The 20,319-nt window shown below is 38.1% G+C and overlaps 1 protein-coding gene across 4 annotated transcripts in view; it reads right to left on the reverse strand.

The window, feature by feature from the left end:
* Gprk2 (G protein-coupled receptor kinase 2) overlaps positions 1 to 20,319 on the reverse strand; it is a 93,322-nt gene that overhangs the window by 64,370 nt on the left and 8,633 nt on the right. For all 4 annotated transcript variants that reach the window (XR_014127812.1, XM_081734285.1, XM_081734286.1 and 1 more), the window contains exons 3-5: positions 16,320 to 16,435; positions 10,963 to 11,040; positions 6,744 to 6,934 (exon numbers count right to left, since the gene is read on the reverse strand). Coding sequence is in view for 3 of the 4 variants with exons in the window: in XM_081734285.1 (XP_081590411.1) it covers positions 6,744 to 6,934; positions 10,963 to 11,040; positions 16,320 to 16,435 (385 nt within the window). In the remaining variant the exon portion in view is untranslated. The remainder of the gene's footprint in view (positions 1 to 6,743; positions 6,935 to 10,962; positions 11,041 to 16,319; positions 16,436 to 20,319) is intronic.

The raw sequence follows: 20,319 nt of genomic DNA on the forward strand, positions 1-20,319 counted from the left end.
TTAAGAAGACACGAACAGCTATAAGCTGGAAAGCACTATTCACATGGATGAGAGCAGAATGGTAAGCATCAGAGACCCCAATTGCTACACCACCTGCTGCACGACCTGCAGTAAGCTGATCATAACGATATACAGTGTAACCAGAGAGAACTGAGTTGCTAGTAGAAGTAAAATGCGTTTCCTGAAGACAGAATATGGTAGGATGAAACAATGTCAATAACTGCTTAAATTCCTCGTAGTGAGTGGAATAGCCATTTAAATTCCATTGAAGAAGGGACATGGTCAACAAGCATCGAGAACAAGAAGCGAGGTACTGCGCTTGCCTTTGTCACGGCCTTCCACAAGGGTAAAATTATCGAGCTCATCCTCCACCATATCATCCATAAGAGACTCGTCATCACTAGGTGGACTACGTGACGTATGCCTCTGTTTCTTCGCCCCAGGTGGGCTAGAAGACTGGGTGCGTGAAGCTTTCTTCGATGCCTTGGTAGAAGAAGCTGCAGAGGAGGTGGAGGCAGCCTTGGAAGCCTGGGCTTGGAGTTGTTTCTTCCTTTCCTTTTTACTGAGAGGTTTCAGCGGAGGCTGGTTCTTGGACTGCTTCAAAAAAGGGGCGGTCGATGGAGTAGAGGCAGGTGATGGAGAACTAGTAGATTGAGCAGCAGAAGTCTGAGACTTGGGAGTGGGCTGAACACGTCTGGAAGGCGAAAGGTCCGTTGATGGAGGCTTACGTTGCGAAGCAGTAGAGGACTTTTGCTTCGTGCGTGAGAGATCTGAGTGTATAAGCGGAGCAGTGGCACAGGACGCCTTGGGAGAGGCGGGCACACTGCGAACCTCAACGTCTGTCTGTGTTGCAGAGTCAACCGTCTGAGTCCCTTGGGATCGACTGTTCTTCAAAAGAGAAGAAAAACTAGTGCCAAAGGTGACCTTTGGTTGGATACGTCTTTTAGCTTCAGCTGCAGAGATCTTTTCGATGACCATCAGTTCGCGGATTTTCTTTTCGGCCACAAATTGAGGGCAGTCGCGTGACCAAGCTGGGTGGTCACCTTTACAGTTGGCGCACTTCGGTGGGGCCGCACATGGGGCCTGACCATGGGCTGCAGAACTGCAATTACCACAAAGACCAGCTGCATTGCAGGAAGGTGCGGAATGTCCAAAATGCTGGCAGTTGAAGCATCGCATCGGTAGTGGAATGTATGGCCGGACTTTTAATCTATGATACGCAACGTTCAAATGCGTCGGCAGGTCAGGTAGGGCAAACGTAAGGATGTAAGAATCCGTAGGTTGCACCGTACCTGCTTTCTTGGTTGTAATACGATGTAGTTCCGTGACGTGACAATCCTGAAGTTCTTCGCAGATTTCAGCCTCTGGTAAGTCTCGTAAATCAAAACAGGTAATAACGCCCTTACTAGTGTTGAGTTGCCGGTGAGGCTCAACCACAATAGAAACTGGTCCTAATTGAGTACAAGCTAAAAGTAGTTTGGATTGCTTGTCCGATGTCGTGTGCACAAGTAATGTTCCATTTCTTAGCCTTCTAATATGGCCAGGAGGAAACGTGCCAGTGGCAATATGATGAAGCTGGCGATTTACAATAAACGGTGATAATTTGCTTAAAGCTCCAGCTGTGTCAGACGATCTATCTTTGATTATTAGATATCTTGGTACAGGACCAAGCTTTTCCTCATTCTTCTCTAATCCAGTAGCCTGGGAGGGTGTTTGATGCATAGCCATATTTCAAGTAAGCCCAAAATCCTCTCGGCTTCCCCGTCATGGTTCAAGCGGCCAACGAGGCTGGCAGGTCCTACCTGCATGACCCTTGTCAGCAAGCTAGACTGTGACCCCAAGTCATAATGACAAGGGGGCAGAGCCACTTGCACCGCCGACTGATGGGTACATCTTGAGAGGACCCACGTCCCACCGTGTTAGGGGAGGAACCAATAGTCCATTGGGGATCCCCGCACCGCAGAATCCCAGCATTTCCTTTCAGGGCATCACTCCTTCCGGTCCTGCTGGGGGCGCATGCGCTTCGCCCCGCCGTTCCATGGCTCCGGGTCCGGCGTCATCCAATCGAATCCAAAAACATATCAAGTCCATAGCAATGTTGTCATCCAAAAAGGCAGTCCATATCCGAGGCTTATTTGTGAACAGTGCTCGATCGCAAGTTTTAGATGCCGGGGGATCGGCCCGGCACAACCCCCAACCTGGAGGACCAGTGGCTGATTGCAGTTCCGAAGAACTGGGCGATGGGGGCGCCACATCCCGACGCCGCAGAGGTTGATGACTGAGTGCACAGAGTTAATAATGGATTAGCGTGGTAAGCTGCAGACTACCTTCGATTCCCGATTTGGAGGCACAGTGGCTCAGTGGTAGCGCGCTTACCTCTGGTGCGTGGGATCACTGGTTCGATCCCTGGTCAATAAGATTATGGTGAACAACATTGTGTCCGTGAGTCTTCTCTGGGTATTCCCGTTTCTTCCCACATTTCATTCCACCAATTCTTCAATCATCATTCACTTGCCTTAATTATCGTATCCCTTACCCGGAAAGGGCATAATCGTGGAACACTAAACTGAAATATTTAATTTTATTTCCATTTCCAGTTTATGGCATTGTTTTCTTCTTTAAATTTCAAGCCATTTATATTTACAAAACGCTACTTAAAAAAAAAATTAATGTCTAACAATTATGCACTGAGACTAAAGGAGACGGTGATAACGAGATGAATGATAATGGCGGAATGAAGAAACTGGGAGGAAACTGGAGAAAACCCCAAGAAAATCGACGCATATGTGTTTGTCTACCACAAAATCCACTTTGCGGGAGCTGGTATCGAACCAGGAACTCCACGCGCTACATATAAGCGCTCTACCACTGGACCACCGCGGCCCCGAAAATGCTACTATATACAGAAGGTTGGTCCACATTTATGGAAACGATTTTGTCCCCTTCCATCAGTGGTTGTGCTCGATATGACGATCCTGACTATAAACTATATAGCCCGACACCGAAGTTTCCGTTGCAGTAGGCTTCTGCTCAGAGAAATCTGATCACGTTTGGACCACTCCTCCTTGCAAACTTTCCACAAGCCAGTAAATGGGCGTGGGCGACGTACGGAAATCGCTCGCTTCAAACACCCGAAAGCACAAAAGTCCATTGGTGCAGAGTCGGGAGACTTGACAGGGATGTCTGAATATGGAATCGCATGGATTCCAGTTTCACGCGCTTTGCGGGCCATGTATGCCACAGTTGTTCGACCCGTGTGGCTGGCTACTTTGTCTTGATGAATGAAGACTTTCGACATCTCAGCACTATACAATGACGGAATATGCTGCCGGTATAAAAGTTCTAGAATGTGTTGTTCATAGTATGCTGCGTTAATTTTCACATTTCGTGCAACTCTATGCAAGGGAAGTTTCCCTTTATGGCAAAAACCTGCAACCACTATGAAGCCACGGGGAAAACTAGCGCGGGACGTGCGAACCCAATTGGCATGGTCCTTAGCATTCTTTGGATGATAGTAAATGGCGCGAACCCGCTTGGAGTTTGACAAATATATCCAGGCCTCGTCTAACGTGACCACATATTTCCATTTGTCACAAGCTAAATACCGTTCATAGAGCCGTTTGCAATGGACCCTGCGTTCCCGGATGTGTTTGGTTGTGAATGTGTGAACACGTGGCTTATGCTTCATTCGCAGGCGTAAATCCTGGCTGATTACCTTCTGCACAGTTGATTTGGATCTTCTAACACTCCTGGCAATGTCTCTTTGTGGCGGCGGATTCCCCTGGGTCACCAACTTCTGCACTTGTAGAACCACATCCATTGTACGTTTGGGACGGGGGTGTTGTTTTCGTGCCACTGTGCGCACACCCGTTTCCTCTGGCTGTGCATTTTTGTTGCGTTTGAGTATATTGGCAATATCCTTCTTGGCAATGATGAAACCCTTGAACGAACACTGTTTCACAATTGCACTGTAGCTATATCCGATGTCGGAAAGAGCGGTGATGTACTCCTCCCAGAATGGAGTCACTTTTGGAGGCATTTTACACTCGGAGCACTTCACTTCCTGCTACCAAATTTTCCACACAATTGGTTTCTGATTGCTCTGCTATGCTTACTGTCTGTGCGATTCTATCGCCCTTGGCGGACGTTCCACTTCGTTTCCATAAATATGGACCTTCTGTGTATATACATATACATGAGAAGCAATATACAGAACCTTAAGAATGATAAAACAAAGAAAACTTTTCTCCCAACATACAAATAGTGAATAAAATACAATATTGGGTCCATAGGAATAGTGTCGCCAAGTTTAGAAATACAGATATACATAGGTGGACGCTTTACGAATAACAAGCCATTATGAATATTATTATTCATGAATTAATTCAATTAGCTCTGTGATCTTCGGTACCGCCAGATTTACTTATAAAGCCTGAGCTAACAATTTAGAGTTGAAGCACAAACTGTATATAACATTTAATCTTTTCTAAGTGAATATTTTTAAAAAATAGGTTAATTCGTCACGTAAAATACAAGTGTATTCACATATTATAAAGTAAAACTTCCGGTGAAAAACTCACAAGTAGTTTCAAATCAGGAAACTAAGTTCACTAGAATTTAATCTGTAGACCTTCAAAAATTCGTTAAAAAGATACTTTTTTTTTTTTGGGGGGGGGGGGTAAGTCTGAAAGGAAGACATAACAAGCAGAGTAATCTGTGACAGTGTAGAAATTGTGGGAGCAACAAGAGATACTAATTGCGTTTTCAGAAAAGTATGTATTCTTACATTTATTACACTTCGCAACAATATCACTAATGACTAATTACACTTCGAGTAATAGCAAATTCTTTGTGGTACAAAGGCAGGTCTAACGCTATTTATACAATATATACTCTATAGCTTCCGTCAGTAAATAAGCCATTTAGGGTAGAAGGGGGAAACTGAGAGGTATGTTTTTTCAACCTTTTTTCCCCTTGCAGGTTAGAGGTATTTTTCTAGTTTTTAAGAACTGATTATATGTTGCAGGTTCTTCTGCACCTACTGTGGTAGCAGTAAGCGTTTGGCATCTTTACTTTTGATGCTGCAACATTTTTATTGTTATTGGTCTGATTTCCACAAAGGGGGTAATTGGGTGTAAAATGATTAAAACCACTGCTGGTGCACATAAACCCGTGGGGGTGATTGGGTGTAAATGAAGAAACTCAAGCTTTCATTTGGTGTATATAACTTATTCCACTTAAAAACTAATAGTTAGTTTTATGTGGCCTAGAAAAAAATTATACCTTTGTTTACGCAAAATAAGGAGTAACTCATTTCTAAATCTTAAAGATATTTGAATGCCTTTTCAAGCCTTCCAGTTTTTGTTTATAGCATAGTATATTGTTCTGTGAATTTAATCCAGAATGTACCACATACGAAATATATATATATATATATATATATATATATATATATATATATATATAAGCGGTCAAAATTTTGGGCGAAAACGTAAAAAAATAAAATAGAATAAAATAAAACAAGAGAACAGGCCCTGTTATTCAAACAAACATACGAGAAGGCAATAAGACTAACGTTAAAAACTATAAACTATTACAACAGAACATGGAACTCTGGATTGATAAATAGGTCCTATTTACAGCATCAGCACTATTGGCATACACAACTGCCACTGGAGGCCTAAGACGAACAAAATAACTTAATAAGCATAATGCACTACGAAACAAAAGTGTACACCGCAAAAGGCAAAGATAGCACAGCATTTAAATGAATTCCAAGCAAAAAATATTCACTTAGGACATTCCACCAATTTATCCCCACATCATGTGCCCAATTACCCCGTGGGCGTAATTGGGAGGTACAAATTTTAATTGCCTTACAGTGAGGATTCAAGATTGCTGCTCTTCCCGGCACCATTCTTATGATGTTTTTAAGCAGCAGTAACAAATCAGGATCAAAACATTAACAGATGCGCGATTTATTGTGACTCAAACAAAAACACACATAAACACATAAACCCATAAATCGGTTTCAAATGTCATTTCTCAATCATTTATTATTATTATTATTATTATTATTATTATTATTATTATTATTATTATTATTATTATTATTACATCCTCTCAAAATTTATCTGAGCTCTTTTTTCTGATCAACAACTACCCACCCAAAATTTGGGTGTAATTAAATTCCATAAAAATATACTGAAATCAAAATATAAACTTGTAAAAAGTTTTCCGCCCAATTCTTTCCTTCTACCCTACGTATTTAATTTATTTATTTATTATTGACTTATTCATTTTTTTTTTTTTTTTAAAAAAAAGTTCTGAAAAATTGCTTTCTTTACATACACAACTGAACCTTCATGATTATATTTTCTAATAAATTTACTTTTAGTCATTTGATTATTTAAAATATCTAATCTGTTCTTCACTACACGTGCAACACGAAACAATAGTCTGAAATTAATAATACTTTTATGTAATTACTAAATTGATAGATGATATGCATGCCTATTAACTGTAAATAAAAATACTCCCACATCTTTATCTCATTACTTTTTGTCTTAGGATGGACAAAGAAGTTAGTACGTGATGTCTTTTACGTTTTTTTTTTTTTTTTTTTTTTTTTTAATGCGCAAAGGAAAAGTTAATGAGTGTCTCGAACTGTACGCATATTTTGTCGTTTGGATATTTTAAGGTACGTGAATTTTTATTAACAGTTAACATTCTTATCTACTTACCACTCGAGCCATTTCCATTGTAAATATCGGTGAAAATACATCGAGTTTTCAAACTCTTTGAAAGGCTCTCCCGCTAAATATTCTTTCACTACTTCCGCACAACTGCAGAATATTTCCTTGTTTCCAGACGCTAGGTGCTCTTTACATGTTTCTATCATCTGTTCATTGATAATATCAACAAAATCCTTTCCCTGAAATTAACAATATACTATTACTATTATTATTAGTATTACTAGTACACGAACTCCTAGATATTCTTCCAATTAGTCTAATTGTTTAAGTAGTATTTTAAAGTTTATCTTGTAAGCAAATTTCGCATAAAAATTCTGTTTCCTGTCATAAAGTCTTTCAATACTGTAAAGTACCAAAAAGTTGAAAATATAAAAATTATGATAAACGAAATAGATCTATTTGCCTGCTCGGGATCATTACTGAAATGATCATTCCATAGAAGACATGAATAGTTGTCTGTAATGATGTAACCTTCCTCCTTGATACTAAAGTCAAGCATTTAATCAATTTCTTTTTCTTACAGAAGAGTAACTATGGCAATTTTTTTGGAATGACAAACTTTAAAGAGCTGAGCAAACTGAAGCTTGTGTGCGTTCATTTGACCCTTGTAACTTGAGAACTTGAAAACTGGTAAATGTCAAAGTTAATGTGCTAATAGGTATTTACAATAAAAATTATGAACAAAGAAATTTCAACTCACATTATCCTTACGGAATAGTGGTACAGAAATTTTACCGCTTCATTACAATATGGATTGTCATTGTTATGTACAGGCAATCACCCCATACATAAGTACTGGACTGTATAAGGTGGGGAAGCATTAATAACCTCTCTTTGCGAGTGTTTATAGAAATGTTCGCAGTCGATTCATGACGGGAGTACATTTTAACATTGGTACTATCACAGCCATACCATAAAAGTTGACCTTACATTTGTCTCAATTTCGCATTTAAAATATCATTACCGCCAAATTTTGGATACGATTGGTTTCGTTCGAACTTAACGTCCCATTTCAGTAATGGTAATATACATAGTCCGTCTACATGCTCCAAGACTGGTGGCATATATATATTAAAAAAAAAAAAAAAAAACGTAACCACATGCTATCACAAATTCCTCCTCCTCCGGTACAAGTAGTGACACGGGTGTAGAGCTGAAAGGATCCTTTCTCAACGTCTTGTTGTGTGGCCCTGTTCAGTTCACTGGTAACAGCCTACTGAATCAGAAATGGTGTCAAACTTCTGCCTCTTTAGTTTGATTTAGCCGTGGAGGACAGAAAGCGATCTGCGGAGAGCTAGGTCAGCCAGGGTGTTTATGAGTGGCTCCTCTCTTGATAGGTTTAATAACCACCTGACACAGATTTCTTTCTGAGCACAACACTCCACTTGATTCAGACTTCCAAACTATGCTCTCCAAATCTTATAGAACGGCTATATCCATCTGTCTGTCTGTCGAAAAGTATCAGAACAAAAGCAAAAGATATCGACAAGCAGTTTTTTTAATAATCGATTCAGTCTCTCCAAAAAATGTTCCATCTCTTCCGTTCACACAAACTATTCAAACTGGTAGTAGTTCAAATTTAAAATTTTCGTTATTTTGCCAGAGAACAAAACCGGTAATAGAAAGCAACAAAAAGTTTTCTGAAATCGATTGAGCGTCTCAAGAGAATACAACATAACGACCCGCAACACACTGCTGAAACTGAAGTAGCTGAAAGTTACTAGTACTTTCGGTTTTTAATACTGATTTCCGTAGAGTAAAAAGGAAAAGATATATCGTGAAACTGTTTTTCTCAATCGCTTCAGCCTTCTAAGAAAACATTTCATCCCCTCCGTTGACTCTCTATTCAAACCGGAAGTGGTAGAAATCAACCATCTCCGGTTTCAAAGTTGATTGTCATAGAACAGAAACACTACTGCATAGCGACAAACGGTTTTATGCAACTGATTCAGCGTCTCCAGGGAACATTCCACCAATACGCGAAGCATTTTATTGAAACTGGTTGGAATTTACTAGTACTTCCGGTTTCACTACTGATTTCCGTAGAGTGAAAACGGTAAGAGGTATTGTATGTTTTCCTTTTACATGTAGATTTGAAAAACGTAACAACCTGACGTAGCGTCATTTGGAAATACAATTTTATGTTGGGTTCGGAACGCTGTTAACCTTGTGGTTTCACAGAGTATGTCAAACAATGTCCCTCTGCCGACATTTGCAACGTACAAAATTTCAGCGTTTTTCTTTTCATTTGTTTAAAAGTTACAAGAGCGTATCAAATCAAGACAAATGGTACACCCTGTACATATATCGATTGCGCGTCTCATATATACAATATATATATATATATATATATATCGAGTGTTCTAAAAATGGCGCCCACGGACCACAGAGCACTATTCTACACATTATAATTAAGTAAAAATTATATATATTTGTATACTTTTCGGGTTCTTTCTGGAGACACTACGTGGCAACGTCGCAAATAAAAAAACATAGAGTAGATTTAGTAATTTATCAAATAGTTGCATCGATTCTTTCCAGATGCCAGCTAAAGTCGATATAGATCGCTACTAGCATCACGTATTAGTGTAGCAATCGATTTAACTGCTTGTTGTATCTGTAGAATAATGCTAATGGTTCCAATTTCATCTGCGATAGTGAAATTTTGATTTCCCATAGCGACTAAAGAAGACGCCGGAGGGCGAACCATCAAATCACATCATCGCTTTATTTGGCCTGTAAAGAATGAGTCAGAAAAAACTTGGCCAGTAACTTTGACCAAAAAAGTAGGTAAAGAAATGAAAAGAAGAAAGGTAGTTTTAATACTTTAGTTGACTATAAAGTAAAAAAAAAAAAAAAAAAAAATACACACACAAAAGATATCATAAAGAACTAATTATGGAAAAATGCTCGTACATTACTTTTAATCCGCTTCATAAGAGTTTGCACATCTTCTTCTGTTATTTGATTGGCAGCTGCAGTCCACTTGCGACGACAATTTTTCAAGTCAGCCGTTTTCCCTTTTGATGTTTTCAATGTTCTTTTAATGTGGGCCCAATATTTTTCAATTGGCCTAAGTTTAGAGCAATTTGGTGGATTTGCCTCTCTCCGAACTGCGACGATACCCTTTTCTTTATAACAATCAGTGGCTGCTTTAGAGTAGTGAGAGGTAGCAAGATTTGGCCAAAAGAAAACAGAGTTACTGTGTGACATCACAAATGGATACAAGCGTTTTTGTAAACACTCCTTCGTATAAATTTCGCCGTTAATTGTCCCTGTTGTGATGAACGCCTTGCTTCTTTACCGCATGGACGAATAGCTTGCAAATCCAATATTTTTTGGGATATTTGGATGCCTTCCGTTGTTTAAATTTATCCTGCACATCTCCCCTCTTCAGTGCTACTTAGTACTCCTTTCCGGGAATTTGACTGAAATCAGCGACACAATAGGTTTCATCGTCCATAATGCAACATTCATATTGAGTAAGGTACTGATCATAGAGTTTTCTTGCTCTGGATTTTGCCGTCAGTTGTTGCTTTTCGTCTCGGTTAGGTACCTTTTGCACTTTGAAAGATCGTAAACCTTTCCTTGCTTTAATTCTGTGCACTGTAGATTGGTACGCTTTGACCACACTAGCAACTGCTCTTTCCGATAAATTCGGATTCTGACGCAGCAATGCAGTAACCCTTTTCTACAGCTTCAGTTGGTTAGTCCCCGGTTTTCTACCTGAGCCAGGTTTTCTTTCAACAGTTAAATCTTGTGTGTACTTTTTAATTACATTTTGCACAGTAGACCGAGGGTACGTTACGAGTTTGCTTAATTTATTTAAGGACATGCCTGGATTTTCGAGGTATTTGTTCACAATTAGTTTTAGTTTTTCTAATTGACTCATCGTTCTTTACCACACCACGCGCACTTCACAACTGACAATCTTTCGTGAGTAAGATCGGCAGTCTGTCCTTGCTTATGCACAGTGCTGCCAATGTTCATCTTACATACTAGAAAATATGGCGGGAAGAAAGCGGCCAAGTTTTATCTGACTCATTCTTTAGTAGAATAGTGCTCTGTAGTCCGTGGGCGCCATTTTAAAACACCCGATCGATATATATATCTATATTTACACATTAGATAGATAGATATAGATATATATATACACACACTATCTTATTAATTTTACCTTATAATATTTAGTACCGCATTTACTCACCTCCCGATTTAGATATTTCTCAAAAATCCGTTGTGCTACCTCCACCCTGTTTTCATCACATTCCACCTCATACTTTTCCTGCAACGAAGAATATTCTTTTTACAAATAATACGAATTCCACTGACACTTCATTTAAACAAAAATACTGTAAAATACACCGAAAGTATAACATCATACATATACAAATTTACGTTATAAGTAATTCTAGATGAACTTTTCTTCGGCCTTACACTGCATACAAGTGTTTGTTAGAACATAATAAATGTAAAACAACTCAAGTGATTTATTAAGGGAATTATTCTGAATAAGTTTACTGATCATATACTAGTTTTCTGAGATCACATACTAGTTGAAACGTTTAACACAATAGTAATTGAAAGTTCGTGTAGTGCGTATCCTTTAATAAATGAAATATTAAAGAAATTGCCTTACATATTTGAACAATAATTTATGATTTTGGTTGCTTATCTGCAACCATCTCCTGGTTCTGATCACAAGCTGGTTGGAATCCAAAAGTTTTACTCTCTTTCATGCACAGCTCTAAGTATACTGTACGACGTGAATTTACACAGTGGTTTGATTTTCACTGTAGATATTTATAACACTAAAACTAAAATTAAGGAATTGTGTAAAAGAATTAAATACAAACAAATGGAACTTCAAATATGTTAGTATTTTACCAGTGAAGGAGAGTATGTGGATTTAATCTTACTTTTCTTTGTATACAATTAATGCAAACAGTTTCTCAGTTTTCGTAATATCTACAGTGGAAACCACTGTCTAAATTCACGATCGTATAATTATATACCAAGGATAATAGGTTTGAAAAAAGAAATGAATAAACTTTTTGGATAGCATCCAGTTTCTGAGCAGATAGTTGCAGGTAGCCAAATGAAATCGTCCCGAAGAAATTAAATTACTGAAAAAAATAGGTATGCTTTACCAAAACTAAGAGCTTCATGAAACCTAAAATCAAAGCAGGTAAAATTTAGATATTATGGATTTACAGCAAATTACGTTGATAATACTAAGAAACGGTCTACTTTTGAGAAATATATAACCTGTAACACATTCTTTCTCGACTCAAATACAATGAGCGCTGTTAACACTTTTATGCTGATCAAGTACCCGCAAGAAAGTAAAATCACAGGAGATGTACTCTTAAGCTCCCGAAATCTATACATTATTCAGCAGAATCGTTATCAATAAGAAATAAAAATAGTTTCAGGAAACAAATAATAATGAACAGATAGAATAATATTCCAACTCGAGAAACTTACTAAGTATTCTGACTACATTTTTCTCCACTACAGATCCAAATGTGTGCTTCTGGTTCCAAAATGTAAGTGCAGAACTTTTATCTGCCCAAGACATTTTCTAGTACAAGCTAGAATTATTCACTGCTGGAAGTCAGCCACGTCCTAGAGCCCTGTTTCATTTACTATATTAGAAATCAAACAACGCTACTCCCTATCCATTCTCAATCCAATTACTTGACAACTAGCAAGGTACATAAGTTCTGACTGCATTGGCGTAGCTATGCATGTGTATGGAGAAGAAGAGGGTCCGGTTCGTCGTATTCAAAAATATATTGAAAAAAGACAGTACCTTTTGCCGAAATGTTCACACTTAGGTAATTTTTTGGTCATTTTGCTGTTTTGGTCATTTTGTACTTTTTAATGAGTACCCATAGGGTTACAGAGGTAATGTGTAACTTCCCAGTATATTGATATACGCATTTCTCAGAGGTCAATCGCGGAATTTAATATCGAAGCATACCACACGCTTAAATTCAGGTTATTTCGCTCATGTTCTACTTCATGTGGGTTTCCTTATTTATTTATCACTGAATTCTGTTATCTCCTTGTTCTGAAATTACATTTCACTTTACCACAAATCTGGGAAGTGACTCTAGAGGAAGAAATTATCATCTATGCAAAATATCATTTCACGGACGAGTTCAAGTCTAGATTCGTAATTTGGTTGCAATTTCTTAATTCTTTGCTTCTGGTAAGCTTGAAATCGACATTCTTCTTGGACGATTTTCTGTATATTCAGTTGACCATTGGCTTGAACCGGCTCGCAGAAAGCTTTCTACCTGGTTTCAACATAATTTTCAACTACTGCTTTTTACCTTCTGTCCTCTCAACACATAATCCGTTTGCAGTAACTATTTTACTACAGAATTAAGTTCAATCGCTATTTCTTTCTAGATATATTTCGCGTTACAAGAAAGTGAAATTCTGGAAACTGAACTCAGTAGAGAAGGTTTTCGATTTAAGACTGGAAAGTGTGAAAATCATTCACACTGATAACCCAATAAGTAATATTCTGATCAACATCAAATGATCATGTATGTTGGCGTAAGACGTAAGAGTGCAATAATAATAATAATAATAATAATAATAATAATAATAATAATAATAATAATAATAATAATAATAATAATAATAATAATAATAATAAAAAGTGGAATACAGAAACTTATTAACCGAAGGAAAGTCTGTCTCAATATTAGAATGCATTTTTCTATTTTGTTTCCATGTACCGTTATTCAAACTTTGTTACGTACGTATTGTCTGAAAGTGAGAAGTTTTTAAAAAATGACGTTAATATTACGTCTATGTTACATAAAATACAATTTAAATCCAACAACTTTCTTCGTTTATTTCATAAACCTTGTGGTTTTGAGACCACTTAAGTTCTGCAGCAATTTCATTCTGACAAACAAATATAAAATAAAAGGATTAACAGTTTCTATCTCAATTTTCTTGTTGAAAAATATGGTCGCCAATGAACTTCACGAGGGACTTCGTTTCTTTCAAGTTTTGGAAAAGAAAGAAAAAACGAAAACAAGATGAAGTAGACACAAAATAAAATGCAAAATTGATAATTTGTTTCTATGAATTATTCCTAGAGACTAAATACACACGAATGATTAAGTTTACGGAGAAGGGTCATCGTAAAAGAATGCAGGGAAAAGTTTTTTCAAGAATTACAAAAGATTAACCACGATAAAAACAGTCAACTTTGAACCACTCACCTGACTAGTAAATCTAATTTCTGCACCACCGGTTATGTTCAATATAATCGTCCACCGACATAGTTTCCACTGAATGGGAAGAAGAATATCTTGGCATACCGCTATGCTATGGCAACTTTCCGAAGAATCTGTAAGATACAGGGGAATCGTCGAGCAAGTGCCAGTCTGAGAAGTCCAAACCCACAGTAGTCGTACCCACAGTAGCCACATTGGTGAGGCGTTCGGGGATTTCACAAGGATTGACAAAAGTGAAGTCACTCCAACTTCCGATTCTTCTGTCTTCTTTGTGTAGAACGTCTGGGATGATCGAGCAGTATGGCTGGAGATCTTGTTCATGTGGATCCATAAATTTATGGTCTCGTCATTATGCAGGTACGTAATGTGTTTTTCATACAAAGAGATCATGACATTCTGGAAGTAAGCTGTGTTCACTGTGGTGTTGAAAGGCACTTCGACGAGTGACAAGTGTTTCCTGACTGCAACGTCACCATCAGAAATCCCTTGGAAAACTTTCCTTGTATTGCAACACAAAGTTAGAATAGCTCTTATGATCTGTCTGATAGTAGACTTTTTTGGTCTCATCTATATAGAGCCATCTCTCACACAGTACACAAAAATTTCCACATGTCCCCTGCGAGGTTATGTTTCACAATTGTCTGGCATTTCTGAATCTCTTCTAAATGTGCTCTGTGAGGCGGTATCCGCGCGCTATAACGCGTTTCCAATGCGAGGTTCTTCCGGATAATGTTGGAAACTTGCTTTTCGAGATACCGTGTCGTATGTCCAAATTTCTCTGCGATGGGGATTGTCCTGTGTCACTGCTCTCCTAATGGTGTGTGCTGTATTAGGAGTTCGAGCGGGCTAGAACCATGTTCTCTTCACAATTTCTGGCTGACCACGTACCACAAGGGCCTATTGGCAACATATGAAAATGAAATTAAATGCAATAAAATCTTTAGGTTTTACGTCCCACGGGTATGCCAGCTATGCTAAAGGAGACAGTAATGAGAAATGAATGAACTGGTGGAATGAAGAAGTGGGAGGAAACGGAAGAACCCCGAGAAAATCCACGCCCACGGTGTTTGTCCACCACAGAGCTCACTCGGCGCGAGCTGGGATCGAACCAAGGATCCCATGCACCAGAGGTGAACGTTCTACCACTGTGCAACCGTGGCCTCTCTCTGGGCAACATAGGCGGATGATGATATCCACAAAAGTTTTGCTGATGATTAAACCCTCTTCTTTGCAGAGCTTCATTATTGCTGAGTGGGTATGTCCATAAATGAACTCCTCCCACAACGCTGTCATTTTTACCTCCATTGTTCTACGGATTGTGCTCAACTGATACCGTTATCAAGTACAGGTTCCAGTGTAGACTATTTTTATCGTGGTTAACCTTCCATACTGCCTATATCGATATGATTTACGTGTTAGATATTGGGTGAAAACATGCATCAACTGATGGATGTCAAGTAGAGAGACATTAGAGGTGTCTATATCTTCATACCCTACAATTATGGCGCTTCACTTTACCACAAGTGTGTGAGGAGGCCGTGTGAGAAAATGCAACAAAAAATTAACTATCGTCTACGTAAAATACCATTCCACGGACAAACTCGGTCTCTCTGGGTTTGTAATTTGCCTGCAATGTCTCAATTACCTGGTTCTTGTAATTACGACGTCGCCATCTTTTCTTTCTCTGTGCGATGCCAAGTGTAAACAGTAGACAACTGGATCGTCCAGTCGATCTGCAGGAAACTCCCGACCCTGCTTCAACTTCATTTTCAAACAGGCGCTAAAACACAGAGCGTTAAAACAAAACGAAAGCCCAATTTGTATGCCTATTTACAGAACCCTGAGTACAAAGTTTTCAACGCCGATTAAGATTCTAAAATCCACATTTTACTCAATGGATTTTTGTTGAGGGATACATCAAGAACATCATGTATAATGAAAAGATTCGAGTTAATTAGTGCAAATCAAAATTTCACATCGTTAACTCTGACAATATTCAACGAACGTGGCACAAAATCGAGTGTGGCACCGATTCGAGGATCTTCCGAGTGACGAAATCCATACCAAAGCTATTAACGTAAGACTACTGACTTTAAACTTGAATAATTTTGATATCCTCTATAAACAACCAGTTCTATAATCCTCACGTACTTTTCTAATAATTCTCAATCAACCAGTCTATTTATTTCTCTCGAAAATTACACATTACTCAGCATTTTGTAATAGTATATGCTTCGAATCCAGTTTTATAATTAACCCATTTAAAGATTACAAATTAAAGACAAAAAAGAAATCTTACCACATCATCCAGAAAGCTGTTATATTTGTGGTAACTCTGTTTTCCATTTTCACAAAACTCTCTGAAGAGAAGTCTTCCTATTGGTTGTTGATCAACCACATACGAATATCTTACATCTATAAAAGAAAATGAAAAATCATATGTACAATTTCACTCTGCAGACAATTTTTTTCTATTATAGACAGCGAAACAACATTCTAAGTTCGCAACACGCTGATATTTATAGTGATACAGTATCAATTACACTAGATCTTTATACTTGATAATGTTAAATATGTTTACTAAACTGACACTTATATTTATGATCTCGGGTACATCTGTTGAGAAAATGAAATCTTTAGTTTTACGTTTCCGTGCATCCTGTACGCTAACAAGACAGTTGATAAATGAAAGTGACTTCACTTCACGCTATTATTAGAGATCTCCAATTTTTTGCTTTAGCGTCTTCTTACTTTAGAAACGAATATTCAATGCAAACTCACTGTTTCAATGATATATGCCATTAAAACATAGAAAACTGCGTAATTAGAAGCGCGAGTATATAACGAGTTACTTCTACAGCGTAAAAGTATGCAATAATTAGAGAACTAGAAACGTTCTCCGCGTTGGGTTTAGCTTCGCTTGCCAGAAGGAAAATTCCCGGATCGTTCACGGAATTACCAGACTATTTATAAAATGTCACTATAAAGTATATGAATATTAATATAGAATGATTGCACTGGGTTAAGTTATACAGTTCTGGCAACTTCAGAAACTTCAGATAATTATCCAGTATTTCTTGAAATAACAGCGCATTCGCACAGTCCGAAATCAACATTCGCAATTAACTTTATTGTACAATGCAAAGAAATTATTGTAGTTCCATGTGATTGTATAAGAAAGAAATTAGTTCGTAAATAAAACAGATTTGCTAATTCTGAATCAAGTAGTTGGTTTGTCTGGCTTTCTCACACGATTCACAATATCAAAATCGTTGTTTTCTTATTAGTCCTGCTGGTAAGTCGGCGAAATACCTGTATCGTTTCCAGACAAGAAATTGTGCAGTTCGTAAAAAGAAAATTCACTCGTTTTAATGTTCTTGTATTTTTAGTCCTTTGTAGCAAAAAGAAACTGTATTAAAGAACAAATGTTCACTAAAGTGTCTTTGACACCTGCGGAAACAAATAATTTACTCAAGAATTTGTTATTATTTCTTCGAAATTCCCTGACTCTTAAGAGAATTTCCTGACTTTTCCCGTTTTCCAGGTTTGTTGCTACTCTCAATCCCTAATTATGTCATCAATTATATTGTGAAAAAATTGTGTATTGGAAGCTTCTGTAGTGATCACAAACTATTCCTTTAGGTAATGTTTTTCGCTATTTAATTTTTTTCAGCATGCTGCGGCAACAACTTTATTAGTATAAATTTTTTTTTCACAACGTAATTAAGTCACAATAACTGACTGGAGCAGGAACATGTAAAGTAATTTTATCATGTTCTCTCAAAAGTATTGAGCCTTTGGGGGTCAAAATTCAGAATACATTTATTATGATTTGAAAATAACATTATAAGAGCACATACGTATAATTTTGTTCGATGAATCTTCTACAATTTTTTCGGCAACACCAGAATCTCAGCGCCAGAAGCTCTGTGGTTTCTAGTCACAAAATTGTGACACACGTGCTTATTACACGCATCTTTTACAAGCAGTTTAACACCATTCAGGGAGTTTTGCAGAAACCAAAACTGATGATAGTCTGACGATGCCAGGAAGGGCTATACGGTGGATGCACAGAAAGCTCCCTGACAAGTTCTCTGAATTTCTGACAGGTAGTTAAATATGTATGTGGTCTGGCGTTGTCACTGTGGTATACAGCAACTCTTCTGTTGACCAGTTCCGGCCATTTGTTTTGACTTGCTAGATGCACTCGCGCTAACTGTCGACAGTACAGGTCCGAGCCTATCGTCCTGCCCGGCAATAGCAGCTGCTGATGCCCTTCCAATCACATCAAACGCATAGCACAAACTTCCTGGGCGTCAGTGTGGACTTGACTACAGACTATGAAGCTTCTTCTCGCTTCGACTACCATCTTTTTCGCATTGTTGATGTAGATTATCCATCATTAACCGGTTAAGAGATGGCTTGAGTTCGTTATGTTTCAGCAGAGATTCGCATATAGAAATTCTATCGATAAATGTTTTTGAGTCCCATCATGTGGCACCCAAACGTTGAGCTTTTTGTAGACAGTTTTCTCCAAATGGTTTAACACTATTTGGTGATGGATGTTTAGGTTATTTGCGATGTCATGACTGCTTACATGTTGGTCTTGCTTGACTTTTGCCAGTATTGCTGTTAATGGTCGCCCACTGCAAGAGATATCTCGGACATCGCAATTTCCAGAACGGAAGCGACTGTACCACCTTTCGGCTGCTGCTTTCGGTAACTTATCTTGCCCAATGCGCAGTACTTGCGCCTTCATCGAAATAAAACTGCTGGCGTAGTTTTGCAGCAAGGTCACTTATCTTCACGGTGCAATACCATACATCTGATTACAAGTAGTCCAACACTTTTTTTGCACAACTAACATTTTCAACTGTTAACTATCAGTAAGCCTGACCCGTTGCGACTCATGCATCTGAGATTTGGGACACTAGCGCCAATTCGTGAGCAAAAAGATCAATACTTTTTATATTACCTGATATTTGTTACAAGTTACCTATTATGATATGGTCTACGTATTTCATTTTCATAATGTAATAGTTATCTTAACAATTCCGGCAATGTTTGCTCATTATACAATGCGTATCAAAAGTCCGAGGCAATCGACCAACTCCGTTATGAGTTAAGATGGAAAGAGGGGAAAGTTGTTGGAAATAGGTAGTTTTTAATCTAAAATGATGTAATTTTTGCAATCGCATCAACTGTTTGGGCTGTACACTGGTAATGAACTCTGTTACGTAAAACGTATGGGCACGCAAAAATTACACTGTGGACATGCACATTGTTACTTGAGGAGACCCAGAACACCTCAAATTCGTTTCCTAACAGTGCTGTATTGTTGGTATGGTAAGGGCCCAATGGAACAAGCCTCCTGGCCTGAGCTGGATCCGGACTTTTTTTTTTATATACTTGATATAATGGAAGCTAAGAGATGTGACTGGAACAATGCGTGTGTGTTTGCATAAAAAATAATAAATAAATAAATAAATAAATAAATAAATAAATAAAGCGATCCCGAACGCAGGGTTTTTAAATTATAATGTTGGCATTAACATATATTTCTAATTAACTAACTAACGCAACAGGAACGTAATTTCTAGTTTAACGTTCCTGTTTATCTCCTTTAGGCTAAAGTAGAAGGTTGATTAATAAAAACGAACGATTATGAACGAAACGAGAAAATTAGACTGTGGGAGGAAGCCGGAAAGCTCCGAAAAAGCCCACGGATACTATCTTTTCCACCACAAATTTACGTACCCTGGGAAAAATGAAATGAAATCTTTGAGTTCTACGTCCCACGTTTATGCCGGTTAGGCTAAAGGAAACGGTGATGATGAATAATGAATGAAATGGTGGAATGAAGAAAGTGGGAGGAAACGGGAGAAGCCCGAGGAAACCCACGCACACGGTGTTTGTCCACCACAAAGTTCACTTGGGCTGGGATCGAACCAGGGATCCCAAGCACAGAGGTGAACGCTCTATCACTGAGCCACCGCAGCCCTTACGTTGCCTGGGATCGAACCAGAAACAAAAGAAAAAGAAAAAAATCGATACTCGCATATTACTTTGTGAAAGCTACCAGCTTTTCGACTACCGAAATTGGTAAGCACATTCAAGAAGTAATATAGCAATTGGTCAATATTCTTCAAAATTTAGAAGATCACGTCCCTTAACGAATTTAGAAACTAGTGTATAACAATTAAAAATAAGTGCTTTTTCTTCAAATGAGTACAACCAGAGAATTTTCGCCTCTACAGAAGACAAGAGAAATTCAAATTTTTAATATATTTTCCTATTAA

Source organism: Thermobia domestica, chromosome 12 (genome assembly GCF_964235325.1).
Source record: "Thermobia domestica chromosome 12, izTheDome1.hap1.1, whole genome shotgun sequence".
In the NCBI taxonomy this organism is placed as follows: domain Eukaryota; kingdom Metazoa; phylum Arthropoda; class Insecta; order Zygentoma; family Lepismatidae; genus Thermobia; species Thermobia domestica.